Source organism: Protopterus annectens, chromosome 6.part0 (assembly GCF_019279795.1).
Source record: "Protopterus annectens isolate FY-2018-M chromosome 6.part0, PAN1.0, whole genome shotgun sequence".
NCBI classification, from domain to species: domain Eukaryota; kingdom Metazoa; phylum Chordata; order Ceratodontiformes; family Protopteridae; genus Protopterus; species Protopterus annectens.
The window spans coordinates 825,724,190-825,744,386 of NC_056737.1; the positions used below are offsets into that span (position 1 = coordinate 825,724,190).

At 38.5% G+C, this 20,197-nt stretch overlaps 1 protein-coding gene across 1 annotated transcript in view; it reads right to left on the reverse strand.

Annotated features, from left to right (window-relative positions):
• TDRD9 (tudor domain containing 9) overlaps positions 1–20,197 on the reverse strand; it is a 2,841,455-nt gene that overhangs the window by 1,873,844 nt on the left and 947,414 nt on the right. The window contains exon 21 of the mRNA XM_044074496.1: positions 10,688–10,804. Within this exon, the coding sequence (XP_043930431.1) occupies positions 10,688–10,804 (117 nt within the window). The remainder of the gene's footprint in view (positions 1–10,687; positions 10,805–20,197) is intronic.

Below are 20,197 nucleotides of genomic sequence, written 5' to 3' on the forward strand. Positions count from 1 at the left end.
AAAGCTAACCTTTAAATAAGAAATGAATGTAGTATAACCAGGCTTTCTTGCATCTTCTCCCTTTTCTTAGTATGTGTGTAACTAGATATTTTCCCTAAACATACAAATAAATGGTTAAATTTCTATTTTTACTTTATATATAGACTATCCCCATTCGAACTATCCCTTATGAGACCAAATGAACATAAGAATTCTCATACTATACTTGACGATGTATTGACTTCTTGTGTATATATTTTATATATATATATATATATATATATATATATATATATATATATATATATATATATATATAATTTTCTCGGAACAAGATTGTTGTCTGTTTTCTTTAGACAGGTATTTGTATTGTTTATTTGTGTTTTTGAGTTACTGTATTGTTATTTGAAAGAAGAAAATTGAAATAAAGAGATTTTGGAGAAAAAAAGGTTATGAAAATAGAATATGATTTTTATAATAGATTTTTTACATAGTGTATATGTATATATTTATATATACTTTTTGATTGCCAAATAGGCTAAGGTTGATAGATTTCCAGCCATGTAGTATATTGTCTTGGATAAAATCACAGACTTAATCTATAATCTGGTTAAATAAGAGGTACCACATCATTTTAAATTTTATTTAAAATACATAAGGGTTATATTATTATGACAGCTACTAAGCAGGACAGGACCAGCTCGAATGTCACACTGATGGGGGCAGAGATGTGAATTTAACATGTGTACCAATAACACTTTGTTTTACAGCACAATATACCACTCCCTTGCCTGATAAAAAGTATATATATATATATATATATATTTAGAAAGCTTGTGAGAAAACTATTACTCTATTTTTGTTTTACTTGGATCGCTTGTCTGTGTACTTAATAAAAGATTTTCAACTGGAAACACTCTGACTTTCTTGGATTACCTTTGAATACTTAGTAATTCTGTACAATGTTATATATATATATATATATATATATATATATATATATATATATATATTTTTTTTTTTTTTTAGGTTTGCTACTTCTACTACTATTGTCTGATCTGATTAATATACAGTGGTTAACTAGAGATATATGGACTGAAAATCTTCCACACAAGAGAAGTTTCTTGCACTGTTTTGTTTTTGGACCCACTATACTTGCTTAGTGGGTTGTTTTGAGACTTCAGGGATACCACGGAGATTACTTTTTTTTTTTTTTCATTTCTGTAAAGTTAATACATTTCTCCTGAAAGGCTTCTCTTGCTATAGTACTTTGTACCCCACATAGGGATTCATAAAGACATTGGGAGTTCTTATCCAAATTAGATTTGACATTGAACATCAACAATTACTTGATATTGTTCTGTGATTTCAATTATTCTTGTATTAACTAGCATACTAATACTACTAGTTAAATGTTCTTAATCATAATGGCATATCAACCGGATTCAACTTACTATTCTATTGAACCTGCCCATGGGGAAAAATTTTACTGGCTCTCACTGGGCCTGATTTATCAAAGATCTTTTAAAAATTTTACATCTCCACACCTCTTGGATCTTCTAGCCACTACTCAAATTTGTTTGAATTACTAGTTCCATGTAGGCCTAATGTTGTGCAGAAACATTACAATTGTGATCTTACTGATTATATATCTTATAAGACAGACTTTATGCTCTATAAATTCAGAGAAACATTTGGGCTTGTCAAAGAAAAGATAAACGATATTTTAATTAATGGTGAAGAAAAGACTTCTTTTCAAGACAAGAAATAATAAAACAAATTGCCTTACTGAGGTAACTCTTAGTATTTTAAAACTATACAAGAAGAATGAGACCTTTAGGACTTAATTTTCAGAATAATTATAATCAAAAAGGCTGAATTCATGTGGAAGAGCCTTAAAGGTAATTATTAATTCTGAGAAAATCAAATTTGAAAACAGACTTGTAGGTGATATTAGTAACCTCAAATAATTTAATAAATTTCATTTAGGAACAATAACCAACAAGTAAGCAGATAGACGTGAATGGCATCATTTTTAAAGAACTCGAGCTGACAGCTAATTTTTTATATCTATTTCATTCAAATTCTAATAATAATTCAGACTTATGTTTTGAAGTAGACTTGAATGATAACAAATGTCCTAATATTGCTGAGAAAATTGTGAACAATGTATTGAATAAAATTAAGAAATTTACATCTAGAGGTCTTGATAATAAGCCATCTATTTTATTAGTAAATATTAAAATTTTACTAGGATCAGTATTACACTAAATTCAAAGAATTGTTAGAATCTGGATGTATTATTTCATCTTTATGGCAATCAGCGGTGCTGCAGCGGTAGCATTGTTGCCTCACAGCAAGAGGTTCTCCTGTTCGATTCTTGGCTGGAATGCGGGGAGTGCCTTCTGTGTGGTCTGCATGTCCTCCCCGCGGTTGAGTGGGCGTTCGAAAGACATGCGTAAATGGGCGTGCCTTAGTTGAAGGTTGAACGCTGAGCTGGCACCTCGGTGTTCCTGAAAATCTACTGCCAATCATTAGTGGACTGGAGTTCCGCTGTGGCGACCCCTAACAGGGAAAAGCCGAAAAGACAAACAACAACATGGAAATAAACTTTAGTTACTGCTTTACATAAGAAACGGAATAAACAGTTTGTAAACTACAAATCTATAAGAATTTCATCCAAGTGCTTTGAAAAAGGCATTAGTGATATTACTGCATATGATTTTGTTTCAGTGGATATTTTTCAACACAGCTTTTTTAGTGGCTGTTGCATTTTGTGGTTATGGTTAGCTTCCACAATAACTTGACTAAAGCTCTTGGCCTAGGTTTGTTTCTGCACTGGTGTCACTTTCTTAGATCTTGCAAAACCTTTCATGCCACAATCAGGAGTATCTCAGGGATCTGTGCTTGGGGCACTTGTTATTTAATGTTTTTTTCCCCTTAATACCACTGAATAAACACTGTTGGTTACATACATATGCAAATAACTGCATAATTAGTTTCTCTGGAGACAAAGTATGGGATTTTTCTGACATTATTAAATGTATGCCCAAGACTGGAAAGTGGGCATTAAGCACAGGCTTAAGGGTCAATAAGAACAAGTGCAAAATAACTGTCTTTGGTAAACCATTCATCAAGAAATGTTTTCTTAAAATCCTTTGTCCTTATTGAGGTGGAGAGTTTATAGAGACACCAAGATCTTTAAAAAAGTGATTTTAATTTTGGCATCAACATCCAGTCTAGTTAATATATTCATTCCTTCTAATAAAATGCTAATAAAACAAAATGTATTAGTTTTATCTCCATCCAGTACCAACGTAACCAACTGAAGTGATGTACACAAAACTATTAGGCGTGATCAACAACCACAAACTGAACTTTGAACATAGTGCCTTTTAAGACAATGCCAACCTGATAATCCTACCAACATAAGAAAACGAGCAAAGGAAAATACTAAAAGTATTACTGATCAATGCTAGGAGCCTAAACAAGAAACTCCATTCCCCACAAGACCTTCTCATGCTGGAGGCCACTGACATCTGTATAGCGACTAAGTCACGGTTTAAAACAGAGAAGAGCAGTCCAGCTGTGCAGGGTTATAATGCCCTCTACACTTTTAGACCAGATACTATGCAAGAGGGAAAAAAAAGATAGAGGTGTCTCAATCTTTATCCAGAAGAAACTTGCATCAAAACTGGTAGAACAGTACAATGCACTAGAGATTCTTCGTGTCCAAATAACCATCACAAAGGACCCATGCCATATATTAGCTAGCTACAGAACCACCTCTATGACTCAAGAAAGCCACAGCACATATCTGCAGGAACCAGAATCACTCAGTATTTAACCCAATAGCATTTTCCTAGGCAATTTAAACTACATAACTACAGAATTGGAGAGCTACACCACCACCACTAGAGCACAAATACAGAAATTCTTGAACTTTGCCCATACAAACACTGTGGAACAATTGTCAGAGTGCCCACTAGTGGGATCATCATCTTGAGTTCTGTCCTCAAACTGGGGGCATCTTTCAACATCCTTGTGTATCATCACTTTTGGGTCTGACCATAAAGAGCCTCCTTTGAAATAAAACTGAAACTAGATATTTTTCTCACCAAAGGTACCTACAGAAATTTCTCCAAGACAAACTACCTATGCCCAAGTGATACACTGGCAAGTTTCAAATCCCCACTAAACACAGTTAACTCCACTACGTACGCACAAAGTACAACACCATACTATACCAGCATGTAAACAGCCACACATATGCAGCTGTACCCTGTAAGAACAGCAGCAGGTCAAACCCCAGAAACAAACAAACACAGAGGAACCAAAATATCAACAAGCTTTACAATAAAAGAGAATTTTGATCAAACGCAAGATGAGTAATTCACAGAATAATAGAATAAACAAACAGTCCAAGAGCTTAATAAATTCTTCCAAAGTAAAGTTTGAGGCTAAAATAGCTACTCGAGCCAAAGATAATCACAAGGCCTTTTTTAGTTATGTTCATAATCTCAGAAGCACAATGCACCAATGAGCTGAGCTGAATGTGAACAACGTTACCTACACTGAGGCTAAAAATATAAGCAAACCTACTGGCCAATAAATTCAGCTCTAACTTTACCCCTCTCTCTCCCCTTAGTCTGCCCCATAAGACATACCCAAAACTGCCACGCCTCCAGCTATCATACAATACCAAGTCCTAAAAGTACTATCAAAAGCTAAATATACTGCATTGATGGGTCTTGACAATATCCCTGGATGTATCTTAAATAGCATAAAACACAAATTAGCCACCCGCTAACACTGTTAAACCTCAGCTTCTATACAGGTTTTGTACCAAGTGAATGGAGAATAGTTACAGTCATTCCTCTGCATAAGGGAGGACATTCCACAGACCCTAGTAATTACAAATCCATATGTCTGACCATCCTCATATGGAAAGGCAAGGTAAGACTTATCACAGAACTAATTAATAAGGGCATAAGGAACTTCCAAACACTGGGCCCATCTCAGTTTGGAATCAACAGCAGGTCATGTTTACTGAACTCTCTGGATTTTTTGAAAAGGTCACAAAAGCAATGGATGAAGGTAAAATGGTACATACAGCATACCTCAAAATGGCCAAAATGTTTGACATAACACCCCCCCCCCCCACTCAGGCATAGTAGAAAGGCTAAATAAACCATGAATAAACCCCTGCATCACCCAATAGATTACAAACTCGCTTACAGATAAGACACAAGATCAAAATAGGGGAAACTTCTTCCAAAAAGAGACCAGTCACCAGTGGAGTCAATGCAGGACCTCGCATTTTTGGCATCCACTTTTCTGAAGTAAAAGCCAATACCAAACGGCTCTGGCTGACTTAAGCAGATGACCACATGCTAGGAGCAGTAATTAAATCCCCAAATAACGTTGTTATCCTGCAGGAATGTCTGTCTCAAATAAATGACTGGTGCCAAAATTATGAAATGAAACTAAATGTCAAAAAGTGCTTTACTGTATCCTTTGGGAAGTCATCTACCCTGGGAAACTACCACAATGACAACACATCCCTAAGAGCTGACCCAGTTGTTCAGGACTTGGGAACTTATGTGAACAGTGACCTCACTTTCAATCAGAATGTGTTCACTGTCATAAGAAAATCCTTCTATATTGCGAAGCTTATAAACAAAGGGTGACAGTCTAAGTCAAAGGATGTCATTGCCCCCTTTACATAGTCCTCATTTGGTCAACCACCAAGTATAATGATCCATTCGGCATGTATCTGCGAAGACACAACAACTGGAGTACCCAAAGAGATACTCTACTAAAAGGATACAAGAACATACAAGGTATCCTTCTACCAAATACTGATAGACCTACTGTATAACAGCAAGTGACATCAGAAATACTTGATCCTGGGATCTAAACCTCTTCAGCAATAACAGAAAAGTTTGGAGAGACAGGTATATCTCACACAGGATACCACTGCTCTGGAATTGATTCCCTGTCAACATGAAACAAATCTCATCAATGTCCAAATTCAAGTGCAACTTGGACCTATGGATGGGTAATAGAAAATCTGTCCCCATACTACTACTACTACTAATGGGCAGAGGCAGTTCCCAAATGCTTTGTCCCAAGTATGGGTCCCCTCAAATTATTTACTGTATGATTCCAGTTATTCTCACTGGGGTAATATATAGTTATTGACCATGGATAAGGCCGATCAAACACCAAACAGGACAGGTTAATACAAGCACCAAAAGAGAAATTGGCAAGGCTTAAAATGGCCTGCAAGTAAAACTAGCCTAGTACTCACCTATGATAAACACATTCACTAGGTCATGTCTAAAACCCATAAAAAACAAAGCATTCTCTACAAAGCCAAATAATAACTTACAGAAGCAGTTAAGCTTGATGCACTTCAAACATATACCCATCAATTTTAATTAACATTTCCGAATTTTATGAATATAAACTTGAGCAAACCTGTAATAAAACAGTGAAATTCATTGTCTATCTTTATAGCAGAACTCATCATTGTAAAGCCTTACAAAAAATCTTAACTGTTGGAATTACATAACCTACAATTATTCAAAATCCTGTAATCACACTAGTGATTCATTATATTCTGTCCGTACATCCAAAATGTGCAATTCTAAACCTCCATACTTCAGAAACAAAACCAATCATTCAAAATTGAATTTCAAACTAAAAAAAAAAAAAACTTATTTCACACAGTTACCACTCTAATACCTAGACCATGACCCATTCAAACATATACTCTTCACTCATATTTGCATCAATATCAATCTCTCCCAGTTAGTTATACTTCCATGAAAAAAACTCTATACCGCCAAACATAAGTATTTAATCACTCTCTGCTGTGTTTACTACTTAACACACCATGGTACTGCTCTACTTCTTAGCCCATAACCATCCTAATTACATCTATTCCAACTTTTATTTTCACAACTATCCCTCCCATATTTCCCCTCATAGACATACTGTTCTTCAATCTCTAAACCCTCCTTAATCAACCTACTACTTACTCTCCCTTCTCAATCAAGCGCTACTTAACATACCTATTATATCACTAACTTTCTCGTTCACATTACTGCTCTCTTGTTCACCTTGTGTCCCTCTTTGCCTTTCTCATATTCACTTCCTCTTGTAAGTGTGTGTGTTGGCAAAAGGGGTATTGCATAGCAATAACCAACAAATGAGTGTGGTCTATTGAAGATTTACCCACAATTTGTACAGTTTAATGATGGTGAAGCCTGAGTGGTTAAATAAAGGCAACTGTGGGTAAATCTTAAATACTTCACACCCAGGAGTTGGTTATTGCTATTATACAATGACATTACTGTTAAAAAAAAAAACAAAAAAACTTACTTTTCTTAAATAACGTCTTTGTGTAATGGCACTGTGGTGGTGTTCTACATTTTTTTCAGTATCCTGGGTCTTTCTTGATGTACTGTGCATGTGTATGCGACTTACATTCCCACGCTTACACGGTACATCAGTGCTTTGGAAAGGAAGCAACAGAGAAAGGAAGATCTCCATTGTTTATATATCAAAATAAAGTTTGAAATTCAGACAGTTCTGAGGCACAAGACAGACAGGGCAGAAATACAAGGATAATCAGGTACATTTCTTCAGTTTTGCATAATATACCAAATTTCCTTCTATTTTCTCTCTTACCTCTGTACTGTCCAGATTTCAGAGCTTATTTATTTATTTTTTAAATAACTCAAGAAACCTGGAAAGCCTAAGCAACTGGACTTTTTTCTATTGGTATATGCTCAATTTGCAACAGACACACTGATCGGGCTGACCAATTAGCGTGCATGTTTTTGAATATAAATGGCCTGTCACTGTATAATATTAAATAATGGGTCTGATGGGATAAGAGTATAGGTGAATTAGGACTTCTCTGGATCTAGAACAGATGTCTTTGGAAATCAGATGAGCCAGAGAGAACACTTGCTTGACTAAAGACCTGACATAGCCAAAAGATAAAGAATTCTCAAGAGTGCCTGGAACTTTTACAACAGTGTCCGATTAATATGTATCACGTATATGTCATGTTTTTGTTTACCAAGCTAACTATATTATTTTTTTTTTTCACATTTCAGATGAAGATCCTTCCACCATTTATTAACATGGTCTAGTAAACTGGAGCAACTGTAAGTAGAACACTAAATGGCAATATCCAATTTACAATCATGTGTAAACCTAAACAACAAAATTTGTAATAAGTCAGTTAACCAGTCACCACAAGGAAGCTGTTTGGCAGTATTTACAGTTTTGGCAGCATTTACACAGGTAGAGCTACACCGCACAGATTGGTGAATGGCAACAGATATTTAAAGGTAATTAAGTTAAGCAGAAACCAAGAGAGGCAAGCCACAAGGCTCGATTCTTATACCACTTCTTTAACATTTTCATTAATGATCTTCACACTTCTTCTGGACAGGCATCCCTTATATAGAATGCTGATGACTCAATATTAGTATGTTTGGACAATTTGACACATCTCCATTCAAATCAAGCAAGAACCCTTATGAAAACTGACTTCACGTGATTGCTTAACCCTAACAAAACGAAACAAACTTTTATTCCTCCCCAAAGCTCATCTGAAGGACAAATCTTACTTTAAAATCTGTTTCCTAAACAACACAGAGACCAAAGTTGAATCCCATAGAAAACTGCTTGGAGTTACAACCGACAATCTCAAACTAATTCCCGACAATCTTAAACTAATTCCATAAGCAAAACATTAAAAAGCTGATAAGAAACTTTGTATGTTCTACCGCCCCAAATTTTTCTTAAACTCCACCAAAGCCACACAATACCTCTTTCATTCACTCTTATAAGGCTTCTGATTCCTAACCAACCAGCAAGCCCCAGTTAAATCCAAACTTGAAACATGCTATAACAAAAATTGCTAAATTTGCCACCAATAAACAGTATTACATGCATCAGTCATGCCCTCAAAATCTTGAACTTATTTGAGCTACCTCAGCATCTAGACTTCATCTAATTAGCAAACAACCACAATACCAGATGCAAACTCCTTATCTGCCCAGTATTAAGCCCTATTCTAATTACCTGTCACCCAAACAGACACCCCTCATTCTTAAAAGCTCCTCTCCATCGACAGACCTCAAAAATCTATTGGAAACTGCCTCTACTGTTACTTATTTGCCAAAAATGGAATACTATTATACAGACTGTGACGCCCCACCACTTGACAGTAATCAAGGAGCCTCAACTCTCACCACTGGCACCAGTGGGGGATATACACTGAGAGGATGACAGGTACACACACACAGTATTTCCAGTTGCAGCTCTCTGCATCTAGTACAATTTCCCTTAAAAGCACACAGAGACCACAGTCAGTCAGGGTCTGATTTCTCCCTCTTTCTCCAGATCCTCAAGACTCCTCACTGGCACTGCTATAGGGTTGAGATCTCAGCCAAACCAAGACATCCAGCAGCCTCTCTGTCCAACCAGTGTTTTGTGTACCTGCCCAAGTAGCTGACACACTCCTTTGGAAAGTCTGGCACAGGTTTACTAGCTATGCCCCCTTCTGCCCAGACTATAAGGTAGTTATGACTGCAATCAGCCACTCCTTATCAGCTACTTTAAGGCTCTTAAGGGGTGTCCAATCATACTGTGTAATGTTACTATTAATACAAATGGTAGTTTGACCAAGAACAAGGCTATTAGGAGTAGCCCTCAGTGGCACCAAATAAATATGCAAGTACTCTTAGAACTTAAATATCTCTAGACAGATCAGCCACAATGAAATGTTTAAATATATTACACTAAAGACGTGCAAACTAGTTGGTGAGACCTAAAATATGATGCCAGCCGGCAAGCGACAGAGAGGTAGAGTGATATTTATGATGCAGGGATATGCTGTAAGAGGGCTTATAGCTCTCACTAAATTTATTTATAAGAATGTGCCAAGAATGGCAGACCATATCTGAACAGTGGTTGAAAGATAAGTTTGCCAGTGGAAGCCCAGCTCTCATACCCAAGGAAACTACAGATTTAACAAAAGGTGGTGTTTTATTAATTCTTGCTTTTAGCAGCTCAATGTATTCGGCCACTGTGAGAAAGGGATCAAGAATAATGTGTACATTTAAAAGGCCCAAGTTAAAAGCATTCACACCTCAAAGCATTTTTCAAGTTCTCCCAAAAATACAGGCTGTGGAAATGTGTTCAGGTAGGTTGTTTGACAAACACAGAAATAATCAAACTCCTGATCTAGGCATTGAGCACTGGAAGTTTCTAATGACAGAAATGGACTGGGGTTCTGAAGCAGCAGTAGTAACAGCACAAAAAATGAGGAATGCCAGGGATGACAGCACCTTCATAATCAGGCATACATCATGTGGGAGGTGCACTTTACCCAGGGCAAACAAATAAATGAATTCAAATATACAGAACTGGGGATATCAGAATTCCCAAAAGTTAATGCAAATGACTTCTGTCATACTTTTAAACACCTTTACGCTGCCTGCACCTAATATGGGGAACTACTGCACAAAGTCATCATGAAATTCATCACATGGTGTTATGACTCAGAACTACACCTCAATGCATATTCAAAAAAAGACTATTTAATTTACAAGTACAAGATGCTAAAAACAGTTTTGTAAAGGAATGCCAAGTGAGCAGTCCGTACAACTAATTTTCTTACCTGTAAAATGAATCGTTGTTTGTACATATACTGTTGATCCATTGCTGGTCGACTGAGATGAATATGCATATTGAACTGGCGTACTCTGTTTCTGAGATCTTCATATAGTTCAGCTACCTTTTAAAAGATCATATACACCAAGGATGAGCATTATTTAAAAAGTACTATTTTTGAAAACACAGACTATGCATAAGAAACATACTTACATGGCAGCTGCTTATAAAACAAATATTGTGAATACTCTCTACATCACATTGCTGTTGGAAAAGACCCTCTGCAGTGCGTAATATCTGGGCTCTCCTTTCTTCAGAGCTCTCTTACTACAGTTGTAAGACAAAGGGTCTATACTATAAAGACGAACGTTCAGCTTGTCGAACACCTAAACGTCGACAGCTAAACAGCGAAAGCAACGGCGAACAGCCACTTCTGCAAATTTTTCTGAGGGAAAAAATTTACTTGCCTGTTAATGGGAATTTGCCCTTTTCCACAATGTAGAACGATCTCGGAGTTGGTATATTTAGTTATGGGGGGGCACAGCCTCCCCATCAGGGGGTGTTGGTGGCAAAGCCTCCCGCTTAATTAGGGTTGAAAGTTTGTTTTACTGTCTGCCGGCCTGGCAAATTTTTTTCCTGTGAAAAAATTTGCAGACGTGGCCGTTCACAGTTTACAGCTTTTGCTGTTTAGGTGCTCGACAACCTGAACATTCGTCTTTATAATATAGACCCACTCTAAAAAAAAAAAACCTACCCTCACTCAGCATGTACCATGCTGCTCCTGCAAAAGACTGTCAGAATGTCCTTGGCCCAAGCTGCATGTATAAGGCAAAAGAAACTCAAATATGAAACCGTAAATTTACAATGCGTATAAGCAAGGCAATACAAGCAAAACAAATGGAAATGTCATCCAACCAAATTGGGTGTGTGGTGGCAGGGAAAATAATACAAGCAGCCCTCTTGAGGACTGGCAATCAACTCACACATTTGTTATAGCTGTGTGTGTGTTTTTTTTTTGCAGTACTTTCTTCAGTAAGCCAACACGTACGAAGTATCTCAAGCAGTTCTCCAAAAACCTCTCTAATGTGACAGAAGTCACAGAAACAAAGACTTCAGAAATCCGAATCCTGATGAAACAAGAGAGACAAAGGAAGCTGGACTGCAGGTGTAAAAGTAGTAATAGCTGGGTGGTATGGAAATGCACGGAGGACCAGTTAGCCATGAGGCAGGGGTGTCTATAATTACCACATTCCAGAAGCAAGCAAAAACAGTGGTCTTCCTGGCCAACTAATCTCTGACTGCACTGGATGAAGGTTGACCAATAGCAAGACAGCACAGAATCAAAATTGCAGCAGGCAATTTATTTCAAACCGGTCTGCTCTTCCTCCCACTAGGTCTGTCCTCTTGAATTCAGGTGCCCATAATAAAAACCTTAAAAGCAGCAAAATAAATAAATAAATAAATAAATAAAAGGTACTGCAAGAACTCTTGTTAATCCATTCTGACCCCACCCAAACAAAACAGGTGAATTAACTTGCTTATGCAGTGTCTATATGGTGGAGAAGAGATAATAAGGATATGGTTCATGTTCTATGTGGCTTTTAAGGAAATTGGCTTTTCTGGAAAAAATGTGTACCACATGACATGCAACTTCCTCTCAACAGCTCAATGACATTTAAGGATGTATACCATGTATATTATACCCCCCCCCCCCCCCCCAATAACACAGAACACATGTTCACTGCTTCTCGTAATTGGTAGTACGGCCTGCAAGAGAAGCAAATATATATGACAAATGCAGGCAAAAGAAGCACACTTCCACACTACATCAGTCACAACACACCACCAGGTACCTAACTTATGGCGATGTTAAACACACAAAATAAAAGTCTGTCAAAGCATGCTACAGCACGCACTAAAAGATCCCAGACTTCAGCACACAAAGTAAAACCTACTCCCTCTCCACTCACACATACTGCAAATCTATACATCTCACCCAACAGTCACCACACAAGCAGGCTTAAGCCCACAAGTCCCATTAAGTTTGCTTCCACACAGGGAAATGTTTTAGCTGCAGACAACTCTATAGTTAGGCATATAAACTCTACATAGAATGGACAAGAATAGGCGACTAAACCATTTGTCTCCTGCCAGAATCCACAAAGTCACAAGGACATCACGGTCTCTTAACCAAGAAGGCCTATAACATAGTGGTCCATGTGAGAGTGACTGACCTAAGATGTTCTACCCAGAGGAATATGCAGAAAGATGTGATAGAGCATACTATGCATGTATTAGGAGCAGCAAGGACATTGGTCTTCAGCAGCATCTTGCCTTCACTAAGAAAGATGCCCAACTACAAGACAAGATAATTGTTTTTAACAATTGCTGGATAAATAATTGTTGCCATTCTAAGACGATCCAGTACGTAGTGAACTGGGATGCAATGGCAGAGATCTCCTGTTTAACCAGGAATGGCTTGCACCTCTCATAACAGAGCTTCTGCATACTTGTTTAAGCCTTTGCTGTCCCCACAGTGTTTTTTTCTAGGCACAGTTCCCCCACCTTATCATTCCAATTTAGCAAACAAAAATATTCAGACATCATGTTGGCACTAAAAAAAAAGATGATAATTCTCAGAAACGCACTACCTCACATCAAACTACCCAGAACCCTAACTTGGAGATCAAACAGATCCAAATCATCCTTAAATCCAACTGTTACTTCAGTACTAGATACAGATCCCCTTAACAGCATGAAAATCATCTTAATGTTGAGACACTAAATGCCTTCTGGCTACCAGACGTCTGTCACCCAAGCACTGACTGGAACACTTCCACCCCTAAAAATGGACATGCTCAGCATTTCCTACATTTTGCTGTATCAAATGGCATAAACTGTAAAACAGTCAAGTAGACTAGCTAATACCCACAACTTGGTCCTTACTGACCTATTCCCCACCTGCATCTAGCTCCTCATCCCTGGTTAAATCTGACCATAAATCACTCATCTCTTATGAGGCCTTGTAGTACAGTACCACCACCAAATAAGCCAGCCTTTTAGGAAATTCTCCAGGGCAAATCCACTTTAGTTCGTAGAAGACCGACACAACTTTCCCAACAAGACCTCACAAATGAACCCAACTGAGAGGGCTGCCACATTCACCTCTGACTTCTATCAGCACCTAAACAGCTGCATAGAAAAGTCAAACATCCTAAACAGAATGGCAAAATTAGAAACAGACACCTATGGTGGAATTCCAGTACTGACAGTACAATAAAATGAAAATAATAAAAAGTTGTAAGAATTCATATCCCCTACCTCAAAGACCATATGAAAACATGGCAAAAATAAGTATTAGAACATATAAAGCAGGGTACAAGGTAATGAAAGACACTAAGGAAACTAAAATCATTTTAGTTATGTCAGTAAATCAAGTAATAATGCCCAACAATGCACTGAGCTCATCCATATAATATTACACATTCTGAACCCAAGGATATAGTCCAATATTAGCAAATAAATTTAGAGTCAGCTTCACCCCCATCAGCCCAGACTACTTACCCCACTTGTCACTAAAACTGTTTCCCCTGAAACAATCTTGCAGCAAGTCTTAAAGTCCCTGGCAAAGTCTATAAAAATACTTTCATGGAACCAAACAAGCAAGGTCACATTCTTATCAGTTCCAAGTGTTAAGTACTTGAATACCTGCTTAAGTTGTTCAACCTCAGTCTATTCACAGAGTTTGTGTTTGATGTCTGCAGAACAGGCACTGTGTGTCCCTTGCACAATTGTAGCCCTTATACACACCTGGGTAATTACAGGCACCTCAGCTTCAATAGCCTTATAAGCAAAGTCATGAAATGTGTTACAGCAGAACTTGTTTCTGTACAGACAAGCAGCTTAACAGATCTAAACCCCAATCAGTTTGGTTTTGTGATGCACACACCCTGTATCCTGAGCTTAGCATGCTTCTTTGAAAATGTCACTCATGTTGGACACACTGCTTATCTTGACCAGGCCACAGCTTCTCACACCCTCTCTCTCAAGCTGGTATTACTGAAAAAAAAATGTAAACCTCTGTGTTGTCTACTGGATTGCAAACTGGCTATCCAATAAATCCCAAGTCATGAAAGTTGCTGGTACCTGCTCTAAACACAACTGTAATTGCAGAGGATCTACAGGGACCAGTGCTTGCCCTCTAATGTTTGGCATTTATTTTGCAGATGTCCAAGTCAATAACCCAAAAGGACAGTTGACCAAGTTCATGGATGACTGCAAAATGAAAAATATTATCCCCTCATCTATTGATATTTAACAGCTCCTGTAAGGTTACAAAATACATACACTTGGTGTAACAAAAATGCTATCAAGCTAAATACAAAAAAACTGTAAGAGTAGCAGTATTCTGGAAAAAATGATGTTTTAGCCTTATGCAATACAAATGGTACTCTTCAGAAAGACATCCTCATAATAGATAACATCCCTTTTGAGAACTACTTTCTCAATCCCACTTCCAGTGTCTTCAATTCCTTCTTTATAGCCTAATTAACTTCCAAGGAAACTTCAAGATCCAAAGTCAGGGGCCATGCTGAAATCAAAATACCTACAGTTGCATAAAGGTACAGAACAGGATTAGTCTCCCCTGCAGGACCCATGTTTACAGGGAGTTCAACACTTTCACCTTTCAATATAGATATACAAATATATACATACACCTATATACTGTATATCCAACTACACACACACACACGCACACACACTTTAAACATTGTTTATTCTAAGAAACAAATACTCCAGCTTCTTGGAAAGAAGTAGTTTTATTTTCAAATCCTAAATAAGACTAACTTTGTCAAGTTAAAATAAACTGTAACAACAGGTAAAATAAAGCAGCAGCCCAGACAAAAAAAATGTTAAAAACAGTTTGATCTATTAGCCACACTAGCAGCAATGCTTCGTTCAGGTGCATATGGAAAATCTGCAGTGATGACAGAACCTAAATGCACCACAAAATTATAAATTAAATCAGAATATACTTTAATAACGTTCTCATGTTAAAGGAGTCTCTGTCACTAAAACGTCCACTGGATTTTAAAGTTTCTCCAGGTAGACTCCTGTCTTGCACATGAGTGCCTTGGCCTTGATTCACTTCTCTTATACTCCAGATTCCTCTGGATCCTAACCAACTTCTGCTATGTTTTTCCTGATGTTGCCCTAAAGAAGTGACTATACACACTTTAAATTAGCTTTCTCTTAGATAATATTCGTTAAACATGCCAGCCTGTACTTCCCTTCCTAACTGTAAACTATCTTGTGTCATAGCTTTGTTTCCTCCACCAGATATTACACCTGCTTTCTTTACAGCTCTCTCTCTAAAAATCATACTTTATGGCTTCCACAGGTCTCATCCAACTGAAATCATCACACTATGTTACAAACATAAACACACAACTTTATATGGTAATATATACACATCTTTACTTTCTAATGATCTAGTTGCTGGTCTTGTGGTATATACTTCTTTCTAGGAAGTTTACTGTAAAGACTTCCTGAAGCTTGGACTGTATCTTCACTGTCACCTATACATGTTCATTTACATGTGTATGCACTTATAAATGTATGTTACAAATAAATTAACATATGTCTGCACGGTTATATTTAACTACATCGGCATTTCACTTAACTGACAAAGAAAAACAGTTAATTTAATCTAAAACTCATTTGATCAATGCTACATTTGACAAACACTCATTCCATTGACAATTTCATTGTGTCTTTCGGCTTTTCCCAGTTAGGGGTCGCCACAGCGGAACTCCGTTCCGCTAATGAATGGTAGTTGATTTTTTCGTGCCAAGTTACCAGCCCTGATACACAACCTTCAACGAAGGTACACCCATTCACGCACGTCTCCACGCAGAAGACGCTCTAGCTGAGAATCGAACTGGACAGCGTCCGACTCTGAGACGACAACGCTACCGCAGCACCACCACCACCGCGGACATTTCATTGACAATTTCATATACATTAAATATACCTCCATGGAGGAAAAAGAATGCTCCTTGCACACTGATTCCCTACTGGCGCACATACTTAAATGTTTAGACATGGTGGAGCAACATAACAAGGAATTATCATGGTAAAACTACTGATCAACACTAATCTGCACTGTAATTCCTATCCTCCAAAACTACAGTCAATTTCTACACCATTTCACACTTTTCAGTGTAATGAATTAAGATCAAATGTAGTGTCAATCAAATGAACCACCCTTTTTCTTAAATAAAGTGATCTGACAAAGCTCAAATGTAGTGTCGATCAAATGAGCCACCCTTTTTCTTTAATAAAGAGAACTGACAATCAAATGAATGTAACCCATCCACACATATATGTGTAGAAGTATATTACTAAAGATTATAGATGAAATTGATCAAGATAATATGTAGAGCAATTTCATTTATGATCAGTTACACTGCAAACACAGAAAAACATTGACTGCAAATTCAAAAACAAAATGCTTACACTTCAGATCATACAGAAAGATTTATTGACACAGAATACCACTCTTGCATATCTCCTATTAATACAATAATGCACACATGCTCACAACCCTCTGAAAAACATATACAATCACTAAACACAGGAAAACAAACAAGTTAAACAAGATACAAAAAAAGAAGTTAAGTCTTAACATAATGTTCCAGCTGTGTTGTTGATCTTCTTTCATTCATCACTGATGGGTTCAGTTCTGAGCCCTCGGAACAGAGTCAGCCTAATACCAAGCTCGCGCCAGCCAAAAATTCTCAAGTTAAGCTTCTACCCATAGTGCCCCTCTCTGTGTTACCTCAGATCGAGTTTGCCCATCTTGTACTAGTAAAGCAGAGGCCATTTCTGCGCAAATGCCCTAACTGACCACCTGGACCCAAAGTATCCCTCAAGAGTCTTTGGAGGGGGAAGGAGGGTGGGAAGTGATGAATGAAAGATCAACAACACAGATGGAACGTTATGGTAAGGCATAACTTCTTTATCTGATGTTGTTAATCTTCTTTCCATTCATCACTGATGGGACAGAATCATCAGCTATCTTGTGTTCCTTGGGCGGCCCTTATGGAAGAACGTTCCTGAGCACCATTGAGCTGAAGGCAGCTCTCCCTCTGGAGACCACATCCAATTTGTAATGATTAATAAAAGTGTGGGGGTTAGCCCATGTGGCTGCTGCACAAATATCATCTAAAGAGGCTCTCGAATGGAAGGCTACAGATGTTGCCATAGATCTGGTAGAGTGGCCTTTAACATCCTGCGGTATAGGTTGTTTTGCAAGTGAATAGATGTAGCGTATGCAGTCCCTTTGCCATTTTGATAAAGTGACCTTGGAGACAGAATTTCCCATTCTAGGCCCAGAGTAGGAAATGAACAGTTGGTCAGTTTTACATATTGCTTTGTTTCTATCTAAATAAAACCTCAGTTGTCTGTGTACATCCAAAGAATGTAGACCACATTTCCCCTTTATTAATAAAATTTGGGAAAAATACTGGCAGGTCAATGGTATGACTGATGGAAAAATCAGAAACAACTTTGGGGAGAAAAGATGGGTTTGTCCGGAGTGATACTCTGTCCCTGTGGAAGATTAAAAAGGGTCTTTTAATGCATAATGCTTGAAGCTCAGAAATTCGTATGGCTGACATGATGGCTGCCAGGAAAAGGGACTTCCAAGATAAGAATTTTAGGTCACACTTCGCTGCAGGTTCAAAAGGGGGTTGGGTTAAGGACTGAAGAACTAACGTGAGGTTCCATGGCTCTATAAGTTGTCTAATTGGAGGCCTAATGTGAAAGACCCCTTTAAGAAAGGTTTTGCATAACCGAAGCGAGATGAGGGGAGAATCATCCAACCCATTATGATAGTTAGAGATAGCCTCTAGATGTACTCATATGGTAGAAGCTGCAGCTCGATCTTCGAAAAATTTTGATAGATATTGTAAAACTACTGTGACCTGAGACGAGTATGGGTCTAGCGCCTCCTTTTCTTATACCAAATAGAGAACCTCTTCCATTTGTCTAGATACAGTCTTCTGGTGGATGGTTTGTGAGAGGCCAGGATAATGTCACGTACAGGTGAGGGAAGGTCATCCTGCCTGGCGATTAACGGAAGTGGAGAAACCAAGCTGTCAGCTTGAGACTGGACAGATTCAGATGACTCAACCTTTGGGGGTGAGAAATCAGGTCTGGAAGAGGGTCCAGAATCCACGGTCGACATAGCAGATGATGCCAAAGGAAAGGGAACCAAACTTGTCAAGGCCAAAAGGGGGCTATGAGGATCACTTTGCATTTCAACCGAATAACTTTCTTGATGAATTGGGGAATCAGAGGGATGGGAGACAGGCATACAGCAGTCCTGTGGGTCAATCCTGAATCAGAGCATCCCTCAAGGATTCCCCTTGTGGGGGGAATAGGGCAAAATAGCTGCTGCATTTGCTTTTTGATGGGGAGGTGAATAGGTCGCAGCAAGGATGACCACAACGGCTGAAAATGGCTGCTGCTACATTAGGATTGAGGGATCACTCATGAGGCAGAATACATCTGCTCAACTTGTCTACAATCACGATTGAATTCTCAGGGATATGGGTTGCTATAAGAAAGCAGGTGGAAGCTATCGCCCAATGCCAAATTCTCATGGCCTCTTGACACAGGGGATAGGACTTGGTTCCTCCTTGTGTGTTGATATAACAGACTACTGACATGTTGTCTGACTGAACTGCGATTGTTCCAGAAGGGAGAACAGATTGGAATACTTGCAATGCCAAGAGCACCGCCCTCAGTTCTAGAACACTGATATGCAGGTTATCCTCCAAAGTGGACCATGCGCCTTGGACTGTCTTTCCCTGGAAATGCCCCCCCCCCACCCCCACCCTATCAGGGAAGTATCCATGGTCACAATGGCTTTGGGTTGGGGGGTGGAATGGATGGCTCCACAGGCCTAAGTCTGGCTCATCCACCAAAGAAGGTCCTGTTTGCAACGACTGGTTACCTGAATTTGAAAGTATAGAGGGTGGTAATTCAGAGACCACTGAGATAGCAGAAGCCACTGAAGTATTCACATATGCAGTTTTGCCAGAGGCACTATTGGTATGGAAGCAGCCATGTATCCTAAAACCTGAAGAACCTCCCTCACTGAGGATTTGTTTTGACAGAGTATCACCCGGAGCTGGAGCCCCATTCTCTGAAGTCTATGAGCTGGGAGCAACACCAGACAAGAACAGTTGTCAAAGACTGCTCCAATGAATTCTATGTTCTGAACTGGAGCAAGGTTGGATTTCTCCCAGTTTATCATTATTCCCCAAAGTCTCGCCAGGGAAAGAGTGCATTGTAGGGTTGTTACCAGAAGATGGTTGGTGAGGGCGGTAAGGAGCCAATTGTCTAAATACAGAAACACCTGGAATCCTTGCAGTCTCAAGTGAGCTGTAACCACTGCCATACACTTTGTGAACACTTGGGGGGGCTGTAGAGAGTCCGAACGTCAGGG